General features: G+C 38.6%; 1 protein-coding gene across 7 annotated transcripts in view; it reads left to right on the forward strand.

Moving 5' to 3' along the window:
* Window positions 1-21,596, forward strand: part of CDK5RAP2 (CDK5 regulatory subunit associated protein 2) — an 84,077-nt gene that overhangs the window by 40,645 nt on the left and 21,836 nt on the right. For 6 of the 7 annotated variants that reach the window (XM_054220295.1, XM_054220293.1, XM_054220294.1 and 3 more), the window contains 9 exons: window positions 3,203-3,298; window positions 5,028-5,075; window positions 5,711-5,898; window positions 8,219-8,669; window positions 11,883-12,150; window positions 13,514-13,639; window positions 15,786-16,386; window positions 18,357-18,589; window positions 21,343-21,391. In XM_054220295.1, coding sequence (XP_054076270.1) covers window positions 3,203-3,298; window positions 5,028-5,075; window positions 5,711-5,898; window positions 8,219-8,669; window positions 11,883-12,150; window positions 13,514-13,639; window positions 15,786-16,386; window positions 18,357-18,589; window positions 21,343-21,391 — 2,060 coding nt within the window. The remainder of the gene's footprint in view (window positions 1-3,202; window positions 3,299-5,027; window positions 5,076-5,710; window positions 5,899-8,218; window positions 8,670-11,882; window positions 12,151-13,513; window positions 13,640-15,785; window positions 16,387-18,356; window positions 18,590-21,342; window positions 21,392-21,596) is intronic. The other variant, XM_054220296.1, reaches the window with a different exon arrangement.

Here is a 21,596-nt window from a genome sequence, read left to right on the forward strand (position 1 = left end):
TGGAGTTAGATATAGAATGACGCAGAGTGAAGCTTGTAAAATATAAATAAACCTCAAAATTCTGGTGAAGGAAATAGGAAAGTAAAATATGGTATTTTAACCTGTGCTAGAATGATAAAATTACTGTGGATCTCAAAAATGAAGGGATCTGTAATTAAAAGTTTTTAGTTTAAAAGGTACCATTTTATCAGTCACGACAATAAATGGCAACCTGGATTTTGGGTTATGGATTGTGATAACGGTGCGTTTTGCATACTAATAACCATTGTCAAAAAAACTAAGTTCTATTTTTTTGTGTGTATTTTGGGCTAGAATTTGTTGGCAGGTAATGCTGAAATGACACTAACATATGTGCTATAAGAGGAATTTGGACAGACACAGGAAGATGTATCCTGCTCGGGTTCTTAAAATGAACCCATCTTTCTTTCCCTTCACAAAGCCAGAGCACAAATGAGCTGAATCTGGATGTTGGTGCCTCTGCAGGGCATCTCCCAAAGGTCTGACAGCCCCCAGTACTCTGTTTCTCAGCTTCATGTTCGGAAGGGAGGGAGAAGGAGGAGAGAAAAAGGTTGTTTTTGTATTGTCCTCTGAACATCTGCTTTCTCCGAGAGAAGCAGCCTCGGCGATTTCAGCCTTCAGGGCTCCAGGGATCTCTGCAAACCAAGCATATCAGTGGTTCATTTAGGAAAAACATTCTCAAGGTTTTCGGTCTCCAAGGAAATACTTTAAACAGGCAGCATATTCTTGGTAGGCTTCTTTTCTGGCCTTAAGACACTTATTTTCTTTTAATATTTTGTTGAACATTAGATTGTATTCCTTGGAGCACAGAAAGTTTCTTGGCAGCCTCTGAGACGCAGGACCATAGGACCAGGCTCAAACTGCCGTCATTTGTTGTAACAGTGAGCCATAACCTGTTGGTCTTATGTGGTAGTTTCATTCTAAGAACCATCACTTATAAAACCAAATACTGGCCTGGGAAAAGCATGTACTAAAAAATGTTGAGTCATAAAAGGTAGTTGCACTGGGCGGATAAGGTTTATTTGCAAATAAGTTTATTTTTAATACTCAAATGCAGGTTTGGCCCTGAATCTACACATAGGAGATTAAACCTTAAACATTTTTTTTTAATAATAGCTAACAGCATTGGACTTTTGGCATCCCATGATTACAACAAAAAGATCTTGTTATAATGCACACCCTTGCTATGTGCCATAATCCTGTCTGTGTCTTCCTCCAGTTTTCAGATTGTCTTTACTTTGTGTCGTCCTAGAAAATCAAGTCCAAGTGAAAATACCACAATAATTCAAACATGACTTGGAAGTTAGTTTTCAATATAGATTTCTAATAGTAAAAGGCAAATATATTAATATGCTGCACCATCCGGTTTCCGGCTTTTAAAATTCATATTTAAAACCATTAGAGTTGCTTATACTGCTAGGGATTGGAAGATAAAAAGGCTTTTCTCATTTATTTCATATATATCTATATTTTATATGGGCATACATTCTGTGCATACTCAATTAAAAAAAAATCAAAACCCACGCATGTTTTCAATTCCCAGTGTTCTCAGAAAGCAAAAATAACCTGCAGAATCCTGTTTGCAACTGGACTGACAAGCTGTGAGCCAAGACTTTCCAGCATGTGATACTGGGGAAGCGGGTTTCTCTTTTCATGTCATAAGTTTCAGCTCTGCGCTGTGTGTCCATCGAAGCTATAAATATCATATCCACGACCCCTAGACACCAGTTTCTTTCCTTCAGTCTGTCATCTGAGTCTCTGTACCTATAATCTCAATTTTCTGTAACTATGCTCAAGATTCTGCTTTTCTTGTCTTAAAGGTAATTTTTCTTTAGCCCATGTCACACCAAAATATGTCTGTTACACACAGCAGTGGTACATTATTGCCACAAGTGCTTTAAGACAAAAATTTTTATCTAAAGCAAGTTTTATTCCACTGTGCTGTATTCTACCTGTGGTTTAGGCATAACATTGTTGATATTTGTCATCACTCTCACACGTTTCTACTATTTAATGAGATTCTAGCAGCAAAGATCTTAAATATTTATCTTTTGCTATTAGATTGGGAAATGTTACTATAAAACAAGATGATATAAATGTCCAATCTGGTCTTATTACAGGGGAGCGGTGGAACGTGGTAACTGCAGGTCACTCACGATGGATCCCAAAGTGGGATGAAAGACTGTCTTTTTAGTCGGGTTGTTTTCTGGCAGGCTGTGCCGGAATGCGGCTACTGAATATAATAATTCTTTGTAAATACAAGTTTTTCTTATGATCAGTGTTTAACCGACACAGGCAAGGCTAAATTCTGTCCTGTGTTGCTGGAGGAAACTTGAGTGGTGGAGGTGAGTTGTGAGAGAGATGAAAATATTCTCCATGAGCTGTGTGTGGATGCAGCACACGTTCAACAGTGGTCTTTGCTGCTGTTGAGAGAGGAGCAACGCGTGGGGCGCATCCTTCGCTTCCCGTCTGTCGCTGAGATGTAGCATCCCAGCAAACCAAAGGGAGCCTGCTCTTGCTGCCAGTTATGCTGATGTCAGGAACTTGGGGTCTGCTACTGAAAAAGCTGAGTTTTCCTCCTTCTCTTTGCTCAGCGTATATTAGTGATGGGAGATGGATTGGGTTCTGGGGCAAATAGGGGGAAAAAAAGGATGATTTGGCACCACTTGCTACAAATGGGCAAATTTAGGCAAGACAAAGCAGATTGTAACCTTCAGTGTTACAGTAAGTCTTTTTATTGTATAGCAAGCTACTTGTGCTTTGTTTTGAAAGCATCTGTCTCCTGGATGCTGGAGAAGAGCCTAAATTGTGTAGCAATTGAAAATAAATTCTGGAAACTGGAAAATAAAATAGGCACAATGAGAACGTGACTGAAGACAGGGGTCCTTTGCCAGAAGAGGTTAAGTGATTTTTATATTTTTTGTAAATTCTGAAGAGAAAGGGTTAAATAAAAATGAAGGAATGTATAAGATAAAATTTCACTGTATTTAATGTGAGTCATTCCTGGGTTTTATATTAATTTTCTTTGATCTTGTTGAAGAAATCTAATTCAGTGTTTGTTACTTTGTATTACAGGCTTTTTTTATTTTTCTTTTAAGACATGTCACTGACTTATTTATGCATGTTTCATATCACAGTATTTTTTTTGGTGCTACATTTTCACATCATTCCATACTTTGTGTAGTGTCTTGAAATAACAGCGGAGCCTGTGATGCAGACTGGAGATGGTGACAATGACAGGAAGATACAGAGCAGTCAATTTTCTGAGAGGGTCAGCCAGGTAGGACTCTGCGCTGGGTACATTATGTTACACTACTGTCTTCTCTGCATGCCTTTAAAAATTCTTACTTTCTTAGCACACAAAGTCTTTTGCAAACAAAGCATTCTTTTCTGATATCTGATTTTGCTTTCAACTAATTGTTATCCTAAAGAGTTTCTGAAAGCTTTTTGCTATATTTTTCTGCTGATAGGGCTTTGCAGCTTTCATTCTGGTCCTTGTTTTCTCTTGTTCGAGTGCTCATAATCTTCTTTAATGGAGATGACAAAAAATCCCTTGAAATTGTGTTTCTTTACATACACACACACTGATCTTCAGCCTCTATTGTAGTCAGGACTATAGTACAGATTGTCATAGAATCATAGAGTAGTTTGGGTTGGAAGGGACCTTAAAGATCATCTAGTTCCAACCCCCCTGCCCTGGGCAGGGACACCTCCACCAGCCCAGGTTGCTCCAAGCCCCGTCCAACCTGGCCTTGAACCCCTCCAGGGATGGGGCAGCCGCAGCTTCTCGGGGCAACCTGGGCCAGGGGCTCACCACCCTCACAGCAAAGAATTTCTTCCTGATGTCTAAAGTAAATCTGTCTTCTTCCAGTGTGAAGCCATTACCCCTCATCCTATCATACATGCCCGTGTGAAAAGTCCCTCTCCAGCTTTCTTGTAGGCCCCCTTCAGGTACTGGAGGGGGCTCTAAGTTCTCCCTAAGTTCTCCCCGGAGCCTTCTCTTCTCCAGGCTGAACCACCCCAACTCTCTCAGCCTGTCCTCACAGCAGAGGGGCTCCAGCCCTTGCAGCATCTTCGTGGCCACCTTTGGCCCTGCTCCAACAGGTCCATGTCTTTGCTGTGCTGAAGACTCCAAAGCTGGATGCAGTGGGGTCTCACATGAGTGGAGCAGAGGGGCAGAACCCCCTCTAGGCGGAGTGTCATGAGAGCAGAGTAGAGGGTCAGAATCACCTCCTCCGCCCTGCTGGCCACGCTGCTTTTGCTGCAGCCTGGGATGCAGTTGGCCTTTGGGGCTGCAAGCACACATTGCCAGCTCATATTGAGCTTCTCATCCACCAACACCCCCAAGGCCTTCTCCTCAGGGCTGCTCTCAATCCATTCTCTGCCCAGCCTGTGTTTGTGCCTGGGATTGTCGTGACCCAGGTGCAGGACCTTGCACTTGGCCTGGTTGAACTTCATGAGGTTGGCATGGGCCCACCTCTCAAGCCTGTCCAGGTCCCTCTGGATGGCATCCCTTCCGTCCACCGTGTCAACCACGCCACAGAGCTTGGTGTCATCAGCAATCTTGCTGACGGTGCACTCAATCCCACTGTCCATGTTGCTGACTAAGATGTTGAACAGCACCAGTCCCAGTACTCACCCCTGAGGAATTTTGTAAGATTCACTTGCTGCTGTGCTTGAGGAAAAAATACTGTAGATCCTTCTTCAGGGTTGAAATGCTTGATGCCTTGGTAACTTGTTGACTTTGTTTTCCTACCTACAGGAATCTGCCGTCCTCTCACTCTGTCTTTCAAAAGTGATGTAATAGAAAGCATCATGGAATCATAACAGAATGTCAGGTTGCAAGGGACCTTAGAGGATCATAGAGTGCAATTAAAGTTGCAACTTTCTGGTTTAAAAATTATAGCATGCTAAAATACGGCACAAACTGGGCATTTTTGTTACTAATGTTGAAGAATAATGATGTTCTGTTCTTTGATTTGTAATTTCGGTGTTTCTCTGTTTACTAGGTATGCCTTCAAGTATCTTTGGATTTTCCTTCTGAGGTGGATAAACAGGTGAGCGATGTATTTTAAAGGTTCTTTTGACTCTTAAACATTTTAACCTCTCGCTGCTGATGTCTACTGATGAAAATTTCATCCAAATGAGGCCAGTATAAATTCTAATGCAATTGATACAGGAGACTTTCATTGATTTTAAACGGGGGTTGAATTACTGGAGAGAATCCATGTAGAATTTTCCTACGACGCGTCTGCAGCGTTTCATACAAAAAGCTGTCAGTTTTTAAATACTTCAGGTTACATCCTGTCCTGGCCATAAGGGATGGCCTGGAGATCCCAGGCCAGAATTTGGTGCTGTAAAGGCAAGACGATTCAAAAGTGAACTAATAAAAAGTTAGCTGCAATCTGCAGGCAACATTCCAGAAATTTCGTACCTCTTCATAGATAAAAGACCTTCAGGGAAATCTACTCACTACTTACTAAACAACTGATCACTATGAATTAATAATATGAAATAGATGTTAATTAGTTTTTCTATTAATAAATAGTAGGTGAAATGTCTGTGGATGCTTCTTAATGTAGATAAAGAGCATCAGGAATTACAAAACACGATTACAAAAAGATTACAGCCCTGAATTTAATGCAACATTACATACCTGTGTAATAAGAAAATGTTTGCAATTTTTTAACAGATAACTCCATCAGGCTATTCAGAGAGTTTCTGCAAAGATAGACATTACAGGAGTCCAAATAAGCCTCAGTTTGAACATAATACAACTGGCAAACAATTTGGCAGAACAGGAATGAGCGAACATGAAACAGAAGAGAACTTGCTCACATCTCTTTTAAGAGAAAATAGAACATCAGTACTGGAATCTACGTAAGTATGAGGGATATGCACTGCTTTTGACAGTATTTCTATTTGAGAAGAGAATAAAGTAATTTTTGCTAAAGTGAATTTAGATAATGGCACAGTCTAATTTACCTGAGAGATTGGCAAGGCGCCTTCAGAGCCATTTTAGTCTATCATGCAATTAAGTAATTAGGAAACATACTATCAGTAGAAATCCTTATGAAAAACCCATTACAAGAAAAAAACCTCTCCAAAGTTACTGATATACGGAGCTTTACTGAAGGGACGGATTGTTTTCAGGGTGGGGCCTAGCAGTGCTAAAGTGCTCAGATGATAATAGGTGGTATTTAAAAAAAATGATAAAGTATCTGAGAGCACAGGCCAGTGCAGGGTGGTGTGGTGGAGGGGGTGAACTGCTGCTGTAAAACTGATACGTGTAAGGAACTGAGGGTGGAGGAATTGAAGTTACAATGGCTGTTTGACAGGATTAATTTTGAGTGGACGTTATGCTTTATGGCCTTGGGCATTTCATCTGAACTGCTTGGACAGAGGTTTACTCTCTGTCAGCAGTTTAGGGAGTCTGGGCCCATGTGCTGGGCCCAACCAATTAATTGACTAATTGGTTATTCCAGTGTAACCACGTGTAGGAGATGGGCCCAACCAATTAATTGACTAATTGGTTATTCCAGTGTAACCACGTGTAGGAGATGGGCCCAGCCAATTAATTGACTAATTGGTTATTCCAGTGTAACCACGTGTAGGAGTCTGCTGAGAGGAGCCATGTTATAAGTACTTAGAGATATATATTTGTGCAACTAAAAATTGCATGTGCAATACGTGAGAAAATACTCGTGCAACTAAATCTGTATAAGCCCTGGTGTAACAAATGTTTTTCAAGTGTGTGTGTTACAGTGTAATTTGATCAATTCCCAGCTGAAATGCTCATTTCCGTAAGAACTGGACAACGCCAAGCAAGAAAAGGGTGTATAGAAAAACACATCCTGACTGGTTCTGTTTTCCCCAATTTCATGCTTACACCACTTACTCTCCTGGTTGAAAAGTGAATTAAGAGCTTTGCTGGAGATCATTCTCATTTTTCTGTCCACACTGCAATGACTACGTACAGTATTACGGGACTTTTTTCAGTGCCTGTCAGCGTTGTTCCTTCAGCCACAGTGGTTTCTGGAGAGTAATGGGAGTGACCTTCCATATAGGTTGTGCTCGGCAGTGCTGGTAGCAGAATATCCTGTGGACTTACACAAGGCAAATCCTGGTGTCTGTGTTCAGCATGCTCTGCACTTGACTTTCCTCAAGCAATTCTGTATTTTACATTACTATTTAAAACTCTCCAACAGGCATAAATGGTCTTAGTTGTCGAAGCACTAGTTAGTGGTAAATGAGGAGATACTACTCTCTCAGAAGATGAATAGATAATATTGTTTTATTTGTTAACTTTACTTAAAAGTCTGCTAATGAGTGATTCCAGCACCATCATCTTTCCCACTCTAGTGTGTAATCTTTTCTGTGTTCAAGTACAAATGACCGGATTGACTGCGGCTGAGCCTGTACTTTGCATAACTTAATTCTCACTAATGACATTAGATGCCAGAGGAAGACATAAAAGGCCTAGTTAGCTTCTACCATTTCAAATGCTAGCTATACAAATGCGGTTGTTTTAAATGCTGGTATATATGTTTAATGGCACAAACAGCTCTCTGTTGGACACATGAAATCATCTGTAGAATTTGAGGGCTTTAAATATCTCTTCTTTGGCTTCAGTTTCTCTTAAAACATTGCTTTCCAAACTGTTGTCCATGATCAGTAGTTATCTGTGGGGCAGTTCGGTGCTCTGTAGTGAGCTGTTTTTGCAGGCTTTTGGCTGCTTTCTCAGTTTCCATCTTCCACGTTACATTAGAAATACATGAAGGGATAAACTCAACATCTTAGTCTCCTGTGTTTTGGGTACAATTTTATTTTTAAGGTAGTTCAATTGGAGAGTAAACTCTCTTGAAAATCCATTCCTATTTCTTAGATTGCTATTTTATGTAAGCAATTGATTTAGTTACTAGAGATTTAGTATTTGTTCATGAATGCAGAAAGGGGCAGTAGGGTATATATGGTCATACATAGGAGAAATGCACTGATGAGATAATTTAAGATATAACTAAAGCTCTGATAAGGTTTCAAAAACTCTGTTTGTTAGTGAGTAGTTTGTTAGTGAGTAAAATGGAATCTCCTGGAAATTTAAAATGTCAAGGCACAGCAAAAGAATTTCTTAGAAGGTATTCTTATTTGCTTAAATAAAAATCAAAATTCATGCCTTTTCTTTCCTCCTTCCTGAGTATAGCAGACAAGAACAAATGAAAACTGTAAATGAACTGTTAGATCATCTGAACACAACTGAAGAAGATACAGAGAAAAAGGATGAAAAAGATCTTAGGCAAATAATTATTCAACTAAGAGCTGAACTCAAACATTTCAAGCAGGTCAATAAATTCTTAAAACAGCAAGTAGAATTGAAATCAACTTTTGATGGAAAAGAGAAGCTTTATCCAGATGCAATGCCACAGATTAATAAGGATATCGAGTTGTTGAAAGTGGAATTGAAAGATGCAGCTACACAAACAATGACTTTAGAGAGTAATGTCATGAGATTCAAACATGAAGACAGAAAAGGAGCCTCAGAAGACAAAAAAAAATATTCAAGATTAAATGCAGAAAGAGAACATCAGCAAGAAAATGTGTGTAAGAAGGGTGAACAGGATGAAAGACTTTTTTTTACAAGGAGAACAAATGAAGTAAGTTTATTTAAGATTCGCTTTCTGGTACTTGGGGAATAGATGTGTAAAAGAGAAAAACATGTTCCATTTCTAATATTAAATCTTGCTTTTGTGTAATTTTTAAAATTAGAAAAAGAGATGTAAGCCAAATATATTTTAGATAATTGTTCTTAATGTTCAGAGCTTTTCATCGCATACTTCACTGTGCTTTAGAACATTAATTAATTGAATTCCAATCCTCACTGGGAACAGATACTAGTAAATATTATAGCTTTGGAAAAAGAGGTGGTTTTTAACATAATGGCCTGATTCTGTACTACCTTATGTCTCTGCATCAATGTTCATAACATGCAGAACCAGAGCATTCTGAACTGATAGCTTATTAAGTCTTACTGGCAAATGCTTTCTAGAACATTGAAGACCTGCCTAATGTCAGAGAGCATGCTGGCGAAGAGTTAATGGTAGATTTCAACAAGCTCAAATCTTAATTTTAGGCTTTTGTTAACTTTTCATCACTGTGTCTTGCTTTTAGAGAAGTAGTACTATAGTACTAGTAGTAGTACTGTATAAAACTCTGGGGGCAGTTCTTCATGTTTGGAATCTAAGTGCACAGAATCTGTTTTGTGAGTACAGACGTAATTTGCTTGTGCTGGATAAGTTTTCACGCCTTTTGTATGCAGCAGTCTGTGGTCCCAAACAAAGAGGTGGGGAAGCAGCGTCTGCTAAAGAGTGCACGCGTATTGTTTCAGTAGCAGTTATAGAAGTGAAGCTGAAAACTCTTTGAAGATCTTGGCTCTTGCAGAGCAGACAAAGGAGAGGATTGCTTTTGATTTTCTGCACTGCTAATAGAGAATGTTGTAGCACCTTCTGCAAAGAATGGTTTCCATGACTTTAGTGATCAAGAGATTTCCGTGAGCTAGCAATTGGGAGCAATTCATTGTTGTTCTGGTTTGTTCTTGTTGGATTCATTTTTCTGAAGGAAAGGGCTTGTAAACCAAGAGATGTTGATGAGACTTTGTTCTGTACAGGCATAAATATTTCGGTATAGTTTGGGATTTTAAGGAAAAGATTTTGGCATGCACTGTTGGTTCCTGGCAAACACCCCAGAAAATTCATGCCAGTCTTAGCAATAGGTTATGATACCCCTGAAAAATCAAAACCTGAGTAACTCACAAAAACTATGTCCTGTTTCACCAAACGATTTACATGTAATCAACATCTACCAGAGTATCTCCAGATACATTCTTAGTCTTTTAAGCTTTCCTTATTGTCAGTAAATCTCCTAGCTATAAAGAAAAATCATGTTTTTGGAGGAAGGAGGGTAATAATGGAAATGTTCTTGGGCTATTGTTAATGTTCTTAGTCTTTTAGGCATTTGGCCTGTGCTGTTTGGCAGGTTGGCTGCTGTGATAGCTGCTCCTGCATCCTTGGGATGCCGTGACTGGTCCGAGACAGGAGGAGTGGAAGGTTGTGCTATGTTGGCGCACTCCAGGGCAGCTGGCTCCAGAAGCACATGGAGAGATAAGGGCAGGGGGAAGACAGAAGAGTGAAGATGGGGAGGGGAGTAGAGGAGGAAGGGTTTTGAGATCCTGGCTGGTCTGGTAATAAAGATCTGCTTATGATGGCTTGCTTAAGAGTGCTAATGATGTCTTTGAGTTGCTGGTCTCATCTCTAAGGAATGAAGGACAAGCTCTCTGAAGACAAAAAAAGGTCTGTCTGCCCTCCACAGGGAATACCTCGAGTTCTCTCTGCAGTTCTTCTTTTTTTCAGGTTCCTGTTTTCCCTGAGTTTCAGTGTACTGTTTTGATTCATCATTTTCCAGATTCCTCTCTAGTTTAATCAGTTACAATCTCCGTGCAATCCTTGAGTCAGTTGCGTTAAAAGCTTTCTTGTTTGGACTAATGCAGTGTATCTTTTGCTTCTGAATGGCTTTTATAAATAATTTCATGTAGCCAGCTGAACTGGCCTTTGGGTAATCTGGGTGACGTATATGTCTGTACAACAGCCCCGAGACAGCTGGAAATTGTTCGACGTTATTAGTGCGGTTTAGTAAAACTAGCAGGAAGTTCATCCCGCCTGGATTTATTTTTCAGCCTCCAAATGACACTGTATTCATGTATGTGCAAAAGGAACTGAGTATGTCATTAGGAAAATGGAACTTGCTTTTTATTATTTTAAATTGTGTAAGGACTATAATTGCTAAGAAATGGATGTGGAAAGGTATTTCAGAATACATTGGGTGGTAAAAGAAATTACGGGACTTATGACACTGGTGGAGCAAATGAACAGCAAAAAAATAAACTAAATCTGTATGAACATGCCATTATTGACTTTTATTATTATTACACACAATTCCGTAACTCTCATCAACATATAGCATGTTTTTATCTTTTTGGAGATAGCACAATGTTATGCTCTGTGGTTTAAAAAAGGACACATTCATTTTATGCAGAGTTTTCAAAAGGTGAGATGCCAAAATGTAGTGACTTAAGAAATTTAACTTCTCCCTCCAACTCCAATGACGGAATGTCCATTACAGTAGGAAATGGGAATCCTGCGGAAGTGATTTATAGGGTCTGTGGGTGAAGAAGCTATTCTTGCTCATAAAGAATTTCTCTATGGCAGAATAAATTTTCTCTGTGGCTGATGCAAAGCTATGTTGATTTGCTCAAAGGTATGAAAGAGGGCTTGTACGAAGTAGCATGGAGACAAAAGGAAGAAAGGAAAATATGTTCAGGAATTTGTGAAAAATTAGGAGGATCCTCAATTAAAAACAAAAAAGATTCAAGGAAGATGGTTACTGGGCTGTCAGACATTTATGATGTAAATCAGGAGAGTAGGAAGTAGCAGTTAGAGAGGTCAGTTTGGGTGAGAAACTATTTTCCTAGGGCACACACAGATCGAGACTTAGCTAATCTGGCTACTGATGAAAAGCCTTTGGTAGTCAATGGTGAATTTGCTTCATGAACTGGAAGCCATTCGCTGTGTGGCTGTGGATGCATAAGCAGCACTGACAGCAAATTGAACCAGTGGGATATTTTGTTTTTCTCTCTGTTTGTTTTCCATGTTGCAAGGGTATTGAGATTGATTCTTTTCAAAACAATTTAATGTGACAGCTGGCTGATCCTGCTGGAAAATTTTTATTTTTCCTGGAATGTTTTTTTATACCTCTTTTACTTGACCGTTACATACGAGCTACCAATCTCCTGTTTTATTCCATCCCTTTTTCAGACTGATTCTGCTTACCTGCCCAAGAAGTCCCGTCTGCCCGTTCCCTTAAAATCATCCAGACCGTTAGGAAATGTGCCTTTGAACTCCCATATGCAGAAATCAGATTCACAACTACAGGGTGATACCAGAACACCTCACGAAGGTCTGAAAGCGTGTGAAGTACAAAACAAACAACTTAAGCCACAAAAAAATGGAGAGTTATTATTGAGTGAGTCTGTAACTGAAAACCTTCAAGAGCAGCCTGCACAGGAAAGCACACCAGTGAGAGGTAAATAAAGAGCAGACATAATGACTTTTAATGCGGCTTGAAATAGTGGCTTCTTTTCTAGTAGTAGAAAGTAAAACCAGATCATTTTTACAGAGGTACAATGCTACTTAATCTTACAATTTTCTTGGGTCGGCAAATCTATATAGATTTTGACAAACACCTTTTTTTTTTTCTTTTATGTTTGCCGCTAGCATGTCAAAGAGCTTTGTATGGAATACAAAGTGCTTTGTATACATGGCATAAAGTATATAATAAATGATAGTTTCACAGGGTGCCCACACATGCACACATATATGTCAATGTTTACGTAGATGAAAAATTTCCTTTATATGATGCCAAGTCTAATGAACACTGTCTGTAATGGAGATGGGAGAGTATAAAAATACTGTATTTGTTTATGCTGCATAAAGGAGTTTTTCCAGTATTCCACTGATCAGTCAAGTCATCTGTGTATGTTTCCAGTGTGGCTGGGTTAATTTAAACTCAGTTGTTGACAACGTATCTGGATCAGCAAAGTATGACAAATTGTAAGGCAGAGAACAATGGGTCTTATGTAAAGATTTGGAGTGGTAAAAAAAAGAATGCGCTTAGCAGTTAGATTAAAACTGAGTCGAGATGTAAAGGATACGTGGGGAGAGAGGAGTTGTAAATATAAGAAGTAAGATTCAAGAAGCAAATGAGCTGCTGTCACGGAGGTTGCAGAGGCTTTGTTGTTAATGATGATGTTATTGTGGTAAGGGACAGATATGGCACAACTTCATTGTAAATACTCGAGTTGATAGGACTATAGCAGTTGGTTTTGGTAGGTGCAACATCCATGGAGAATTCCGAGAAGGGAAGTACTGCAGTCCTGGGATTTCCTTTCCACACTGATTTCTTTCCCCTGGATCGCAGTTGTACTGCACATTTAGTCATTCTGAGACTTGATGCAAGGGGAGATTGCAGAAGATTATTTTGTGGTCAGTGCTTATATTGGAGAAGCTTTTTAGCCTTTTCTCTAAGCATAACATAAAACATTTAAAAATGCACTAAAATTGATTAACTGTTACGTTACAAAGAGGACGTGCAAATGTTTATCTTCATTTCTTGGTAGGAAGCCTTTGCAATTCACGTTCGTGGTAGTTATCCTTGTAATTAGTTCAAGTATTTAAAAAAGATGTGCAAACACTGTTTCGTGCCATCAGTGATGTTTGTGTTACATTTTCAATAGTTGTTTTTGCTTAGATAACTTTCCTGTTCTAAGTTGTCAGAACCAGGTTTGGCTTTCCAGCTGTTTTTTTCAGGTTTCTTTTTGACTAACCCCACTTTATTTATTTTCAGTCACTTACTGCTTTCTGTTTTACCTTCCCCCGCTATTCTCCAGTTGACTCTTTGCTCAAACTGGATAATAGTGAGGTTCAGGTGAAGTTGCACATTGGTCCAGATGTCGATCCAGTTAGGAGGAACAAGAATGAATACGTGATGGACAAAAATCAGCAAAACTGTCAAGGTAGAGCATTTACATGGTATAGTACATTAAAAAAAAAAAAGAAATTTTAAAACTAGTTTCTTCTGAATTGTGCAAAATTGTAAATTACTGCAGGTAATTGTCTCCCTTGCCATTATTTGTGGGTTTTAAATCTCGTTTTCTTACCTAATATGGATTAATTGCTCTAAGATTCCAAGTTCATCTTTTAAGGGTTATGCTTTCGGAAGGGCCACAGGGATTTATGAGTCTGGTTTCCAGTAAAAATAACGAGTTGTATGCCTAACTCTGATCTTTATTGCTAATGTCCTCACTTCTGAACTCTTCTCTGAATTAAATGTTTGTTATTTAATGCTTCTGCATCTAGTTATGAACTATTAGAATGAAGCAATTGAATGATAGAATTTTGCTTATCTGAATTATTTGAAGGCATTCAACTAGGTTGAAACCTAATGGAATCATTTAATGAAAATGTAAATAGGCTTAATACTGTGTATTATGTGTTTCTGCATCGTCCATTAGTCTTTTTTGGGAGGGTTTAAATAACCTGGTTAACACGTTGCGTACAGAGCACAGAGGGTATGGCTAATTTTGTACCCATTGGTCACATCATTAGTTTTATTTATATAAGTAGTTTCATTGAAGCCACTCAGTTGGTTTGCAGGATCGTGCTCTTTGTGTGCCCTTTGTGTGTGTGGACATACACACGCACAGAGAGCTTATTAGTTCTCCTTTAATTAAAGGGCAGTGTTTCATTAAAAACTACAACCTGTATCCTAATCAGAAATAGTTCTTCCCTAATATCTGGTTTTGTTACCTGGAACGTTTCCATGAAATGAGGATTGCAGAGTTTAAGAGTTCTTCTAGTACCTGGAGTTTTTTCCGTCTCAGTCTGCAACCTTTGACATCTGTCTTACTGCAGCAACCAAGTGGTAGAGAAGAAGGAGAAGCTCAGGAACTTAAGTGTTGCTTTCGTTTATTCAGTGTGTCTTCTTGAATTCATACACGGGCATTTCATTGGAAGAATTTTGTCCCGTGATTCCGTCACCTTTGGAATGACATACGTAATGGTCTGCAGCAATGTGTGTACTGCAGAGAACGTCGTCTAGCCTTAATTTCGAATATGTTGATATCCCAGTATCGCAGCTTCATTTTTTTTCCGGCTTTTAGGTTATATTTGTTTTTTATTCTCTTGTGCTTGGGCTGGACTTGGTCCTTCGTATACAGCTGCTCCCCCTGAGATTTTGTACTGATTTAGAGCGTGAGCCTGGGCATTCGAATTCTCCATGGAAACCAATTTGAAAGTATTAAGACCTCCGCAAGATCAATGAATGTCTCCCAAAAGGGAGGTTCTAATTCGTAGCGATCTTTTGCAGAACTAATAGAAGGGGAAGATTTAATTTACCAGAAAATAACCATTTTCTTACATAGTTACATGCAGCCCTCAACATACACAGAACTATAAAGATAGCATATATGGAGGAATATATAGCTTTTATTGGTCTGAATCTGGGGTGATTGCATTACTTATAAATGGCAAAGTCAACTGAGGGGTATGCTGTGCATGCCAAATGAGTGCCAATAAAACCTTTAACACCAAACGTTTTTATGGATTTTGTTTAGAACGCATTTTAAAAAGTTATTAAAGCCCCTTTTTCAAATTTTACTATTTTGTTGGTAATCTTTTTAAAATTCCACTGACTTTATGCTCCAATTGGTTTTGTATAGATTTTTGAAGTGAGGAGAAAAAGAATATTTAATTAGAAGTTTTAGGTAGAACAGTTTAAAGTCATAGAGTCTACTTTTAAATCTCAGTGCCTTATGTTTGAGGTTATCGTCTTTGTGGCTGGGAAAGTCTGGGCTTCATCAGTGTCTGATTCAGGACTGCATAAAGTAATGTTCAATCATTTGGGAAGAGAAAGCGGGTATATTTTGAGTATTGTTTATTTGAAAGGTGATAAGGGGTTTGGTATATTTGATGTGCAAGTTGAATTAATGCACAAATCATAGAAAGGGGTCAAAAGTCCAAAACTAATATTGCGTAGTTTGTAATTATTCTGCATTTTTATTCTGTTATTATAGAAGTAAATGAATTCATTCTAGTGCTGTTAAGAACAGAATGTCAGATAAAGAAATATTAATATTCACATGCAAGCCTCCTGTTTTTCAGAAACGCAAAATCATCATAACATTAGCAACGTGAATATCCAGCACTCATTAAAAGAGATAAATGAAGAGTTTCATTCCATGGAACATGAGGACATTGACTCAGCCACCGCATATTCAGGTTCCAAGTGCTTGCGTTCTCTCAAATTGAGTGTAACAAGTACAGATGCACTTGATGACTGTGAAGTCATAGACGATATAGAAGAATTGAAACAAAGAATTAAGAATATGAAGTCTGAGCTTGAAAAGTACAAAATGTTCGTGTTTAATTTACAGACCTCTGACCAGCTTTTATCGAGTGTTTTTTCCGATATAGTTTGGAGTGACACAGCCTTGCCCGTGGAAGGACATGTTACACAAGTGCAAGATACAGCTATGCAGGAAATCAAAGCATTTTCTAGTGGCCATCAGCTGATGGATGACGAGATCCACACTGAAAATAGGAAATCAGAGTCTTCAAAAGCACCTGATACATGGACAGCGCAAAACCTTAAGGAACTTCTGTCAGCAAATGAGGCAGAACTTGAAAAAGAGCAAATTGCAAATATGCGTCTTGATGGAGTGTATCATCTTCAGAACAAACTGAGAGAAGCATCACCATCCAAGTGAGTAAAGCCATTACCGTTTCAGGTTCCTTTTTGTAAACAACAATACCAAATAACAGAGGACGGTAATGTGAGGATAATTTTATTCACGTATGAGCATGTTGTTATAGAAAAGGCTAAATTTCACTAACATTGCCATAAAGCAATTGAAACATTTATTTAAAAGATGCCTTGAAGTACAAACCAGTATTTCTCTTACAACAGAACTGCTCCTGATAAGCTCATATCATCCTCTGTAATGATTCTGCGCCAGACTCCTGTGTCTCTCCCCACACCTCAGGTCCACAACATCGTTGCTGCAAGGCATCCTCTCTTGAGCAAAGTCAGATCTGCTCAGGTTGCTCTGTGAGCCGGGCTGATGTCTGTAATCAAAGTATTGCAGTTTTGCATCACTCAGGCTTTTTTCAGGTGACAAGTATAAGAAAACAGAACATCCCGTTTAAGATCCAAATGTTTCCGTGGGCAGCTGGCTGGCAGATTCATGCTAGCCCTGCTGTTTGTGTCACCACACTTTGTGTATAAAATAAAGTTCACTCTCTGGTTATAATTTATTTTGCAATTGAGTGCCATAGTGCCTTCATTTGAAGGATGTGAAGGTAAATATATATAGAAATTAATGAACGAAATTTTATAGTATAAGCTGATAAGCTGGAAAATCATTTCTGGGAGGCTGGAAAGTATCAGTCTTGGGTTTTGTATAATAAGACTGGGGCAGCATTTTGGCTAGCTTATATACAAATCACAGATGGGCTTCTGTAAGACCAAACCTTTTTTAACTCTCCTCTCCCTCATTTTTCCCCTGTTAATATTATTATTGTCCTGAGGGCCTACAGAATGGCAGGAGGTATAACAAAGAAAGGTATTTGGCCTGTTGGCTTTCTGCAGAATGCCCGAGTAGAAATATTTGGAGACACTGAGCAACCACCAACATGGGCTATTGTATATCTCTTAGTATTACTATCATAAAATACAACCATGCTACATAGTACGTATAAATTTACATACCTCGAAAATATACCTCATCCATTTTACAAAGGAAGGCCTAACTGTGTAAATTAAGGAATGAGACAGTATGGATCGCTGTAAAGTTTTTATGGCCACTGTCTAGGACAACTGCATGAGTCACCAGTGACAGACCCAGAATGAGTTATGCATCTCTTCCTATACAAATGACAATAAAAATTCTATAACAACCCATTCCATCGTAGATTTTGTTTATGCCCTGTATATTGTTTGATTCTTTGCGTCTTTTCAGATCCTCTCCCTTTCTCTCTTCACTAACGTACGATTCTGTAGAAAGAAGCGTCTCTGTGATACAGACAGTGGCAGTATAAAGGGGGTGTCTGTATTTGCAAGTGCAGAATAAATCCAATTGATCTGAGCTGAAAGTTATATCCTGGCTTGTGGAGTACAAGAGTTTGGACACTACAGGGGTTGTCATGGTCATGTCTCTGGTAACAAAATAATAATATTAAAAAAACAAACAAACAAACAGGAAAACATACAGAGATGTGTCGAATTATCAGACTGGGTGAAACCATCATCTCAGAAAGTCCAATATTTTGTTTTCAAAAAAAGGGATGGCTCCATGTTCTCTTCCATACTGAATAAAAAACCCCACGGTCAGGAAGAATATGTGTATGCTTAAAAATTCTTTTAATGTATTCATTCTTGTTTACTTTAATTTCGCACCTTTGCATACAGACAAACAAGTTCATCATTTTAGTTTCTGCCGCTCTTATAAATGAAGCAGTTAAGTGAAGGATAATAACCCACAAGTTAGGCTCATAAATACAAAACTTAACAGTTAGAGACAATGCATTTCTCATTGTGGCTGTAAAAGCATTTTAAAAGAAAATTGAGTCCCATAAAATGATGGCTTAGGAATATAAGTTTAATTCAAATTTTATTTATATTTAAATGTTATTTATGGTCAGAAAATTACTTTAAAGATAATTTCATTTTCTCAGATATGATTCATTAGTTCATTCACAAGCTCGAGAACTCTCCTTTCAACACCAACAAATTAAAGAGATCTGCAGTGGTTGTATCGCTTACCATCAACATCTGACGAGCCTTATTAAAGCTTTTGAGGAACTGCTTCAAGCCAGTGATGTAGATTATTATGTTGCTGAAGGCTTCCGTGAACAACTGAATCAAAGCGTACTATTGTTTGAGAAGCTAGAAAGGAAATTCCTGAATGGTAAGTAGCAGTATTTTGTGCTTATTGTCTGAGATGTATTAATGTTCTCGAAAATTGAAGTTGTTTTTTTTTTTTTTCCTTCTTTTTAGTGAAAAGGAAGCCTTACTTCCTTTTGGTTGCTTTTAAATGATTTATAGGGACGACTGTCTTGGAAGATAAAATTTTAGTGCTCCAACAAGGCTGGATTTTCATTTTGTAGTTGTCCTCTGTATTGACACCTTGCATTTTGAGTTGTTTATCTTAGCACATGCATATTTTAACTGTTAAAAATACAGTGGTTATAGTTTAATAAAAGTTTAGTTACAAGTAGGCTTTGGGAAACAGCCCAGCTGACTTTGTTGAGCCTAAGCACCGGCTCTCTCCATTGAAAGGTTCTCATGGGCATGGTTCACAGTTGGTTTTTCACACAATCTATGTTTAACTAAAAAGAAAAAAATTACAGGTTCCTGAAGTTTTTCCCCGAAAGTGCAGTTGCTTGCAAGAAGGCTAAATGCAGGACAGAGATCTGGGCTGTGCTTCTAGAGTGAAAGAAGAAATTATCATATAGTAGTCCATCTAGGCAATTTTCTACGACCAATGCCTGTAAAGAAAGTGCAAGGAATCCTGCATTGGGCAGTAGGAAAATAATACCATGCTGGTTTGCACATTATTGATATTCCTGTAGAGAGAACACAAGTTAAATTACATGTAGGTATAAAATCATCTGTCTGTTACTGGATGCACCAAGAAAAAGAGCCATAGACTTTATGGGGAAACCCACCCAAATGGTGTACATAGAAAATTAAAACAAAGAGAGAGAAGGGGAAAATCTGTTTAGTCAGAAGGCAGAAGAGGGTAATTCCTTTCAGAATTCTGAGTAGCTTATGAATTTAACACATTGTGGTATTGCAAATCAATGTGTATTTGAGGCTTTCTGTAGCAGTAGAACAAGAGCCTCCTGAGCCAGGGTTCCTAGGGGAAGTCAACCAGAGAAGTGTTGTCCTGATGTTAGAGAAGCCCAAGTGCTGAATGGAGCCCCAGGAAAGGACATTGCAATGTGCGCCAGTCAGCAAAGCCCTTTTAATTATCAGTGAGAACTAGCTTATTGTCTGAAAAGTGGGAGCTTTTGGAAAATCCTCTTGTCCTTTGACTGTTTATCCCAGTTCCCCCACCTATTGTTTGGCAAAGCATTAAGTTGGAAAAGCAAAGCCTTAAACATCTAAGAAGTAGGACCATATCAAGAGACGTATTCTTCCTAACGTTTCTAATAATTTTACTGAGACCTGCATCTTGCTGCCAAATAGTCTAGCTGGTAAAGAAAATCATGCTGTCTTTCATGATAGAGAGCTAAAATGCAACCATGTTTTGTAAAATGAGCATCAAAATTGACGTTTGTCACCTGGTCGAAGAGTGTATCACACATATTGCCTTCACTCTGCAGTTTGAAGAAAGTTAACAGAAAAGGGACAGAAAAGGGATGCTAACATGAGCGAAATTCAGCAAGAAAGACCTTTTCCTGTCATTGCAAGTGTTCCTCTTTCTGACCCAAACAACTGGCAATGCTTCCTCAGTTGTCAGCTGCAAAGCTGCCATCTTCAGCAAAACACTTGAAGTGGCCTGAAATAGGGACCCCGACCCCTGTGTCTCCCTGAAATTGGCTCTAGAAGATCACTTTATTCAGAAACATTCAGGGCCCAGCCGTACAATGATCTGTGTTCTGCCTTTCATTAAAGGTAGTGGCAGCGTGTTGCAGTTTCGATTGCTCATATAAAGGAGTTGTATACGAGAAAAAGGTATTAACGGGTAGTGTGTCATAGCAGTGTAATGAAAGATTGAGTGTATTCAATGATTTCAGTGGCTACAGAGATTCCTTGCATTACAAATGAGAAGACTGTGTAGTGAATAAACATTAAATGCCTTTAAAACAAAATCCCAAAACCAACAGATGGTATCCTATATACTATGAAAAGTCACTGACAACCGAGACAGTTCAATATATCTAACACAATGGTGTTGCATTGAATCACACATTAAAATAAAATGATCTTTGTAGGGTTATAAAGAACATCCAGCGTACTAAGAATTGACTGTAAAGAAAAAGCATAAACAACCGTCTGTCTCTGCATTTCCATCCTGACCTTCAGTTCATTCCCCTGAAATTTCAGCTGTGCGACTCTTGCCTGCCGCTTTTGCTTAATTGCACAAAAATTTTAAAATACGGGGAGCCAAGGTGACACCACGAAAGTTTGTTTTCTTTATTCAAATTAGTGTCTGAGTCCAGGTCTCCTGCACTGAATTGTGCTTGTGCTCCCACACTATAGCACTGAGAACATTGCAGCAAAATCCTGTGTATGCCCCTTTATTAAGGATAACTGGTTTGCCTGACTCGGGGTGGACAAAATCCAAATGCGATGGAATTGTTTTTGTATAATTTTTATTGAAGAAGTAATGGCATGTACCCCTAATCCTTTTGCCATATAGCACAATATTTTACATCTGTGTGCTAACTAAAACACGAAGGCTGTAAAATCTGGCACCTGTGGTACCTAATAATTTTGTTTTTTGAAATCCAGAGAAAGCTATTGCTTTGTTGCTGCGCTATAAATAGTTTTGCTCATGTACAGCATTTGACATTAATACACAGTGTGTTGAGTATCTATTGACTTCTCTATTTTTTCATTAATTTACCATTCTGTATTTAACTAGCTTAAGATGGAGCATACAAACGTATAATTCTCAATATCTGTTTTTAATCAGATATTTCTGCTTTGCAGGTGAATCAATGGGTACAGAAGTTACTATTCTTTATGAATTAGCTCAAAGGTAAGAGTGCAATTGGATGTTTATCAAACACGGTTGTTTGCTAAGTTTATAAAGGTTGCTCCATGTTTTGTCGCATAACTTCCACTGCTTTGCTTTTTGGGAGGGCTTTGCTTCTGTTGCCTGTTTTCATTAATATCCATTTCTACAGAAAACAAAGTAAGGCGTTTTTCCCCCCACTCCTCAGCAAACAACTGAGATAGTGAGA

Source organism: Rissa tridactyla, chromosome 14, assembly GCF_028500815.1.
Source record: "Rissa tridactyla isolate bRisTri1 chromosome 14, bRisTri1.patW.cur.20221130, whole genome shotgun sequence".
Lineage (NCBI taxonomy): Eukaryota > Metazoa > Chordata > Aves > Charadriiformes > Laridae > Rissa > Rissa tridactyla.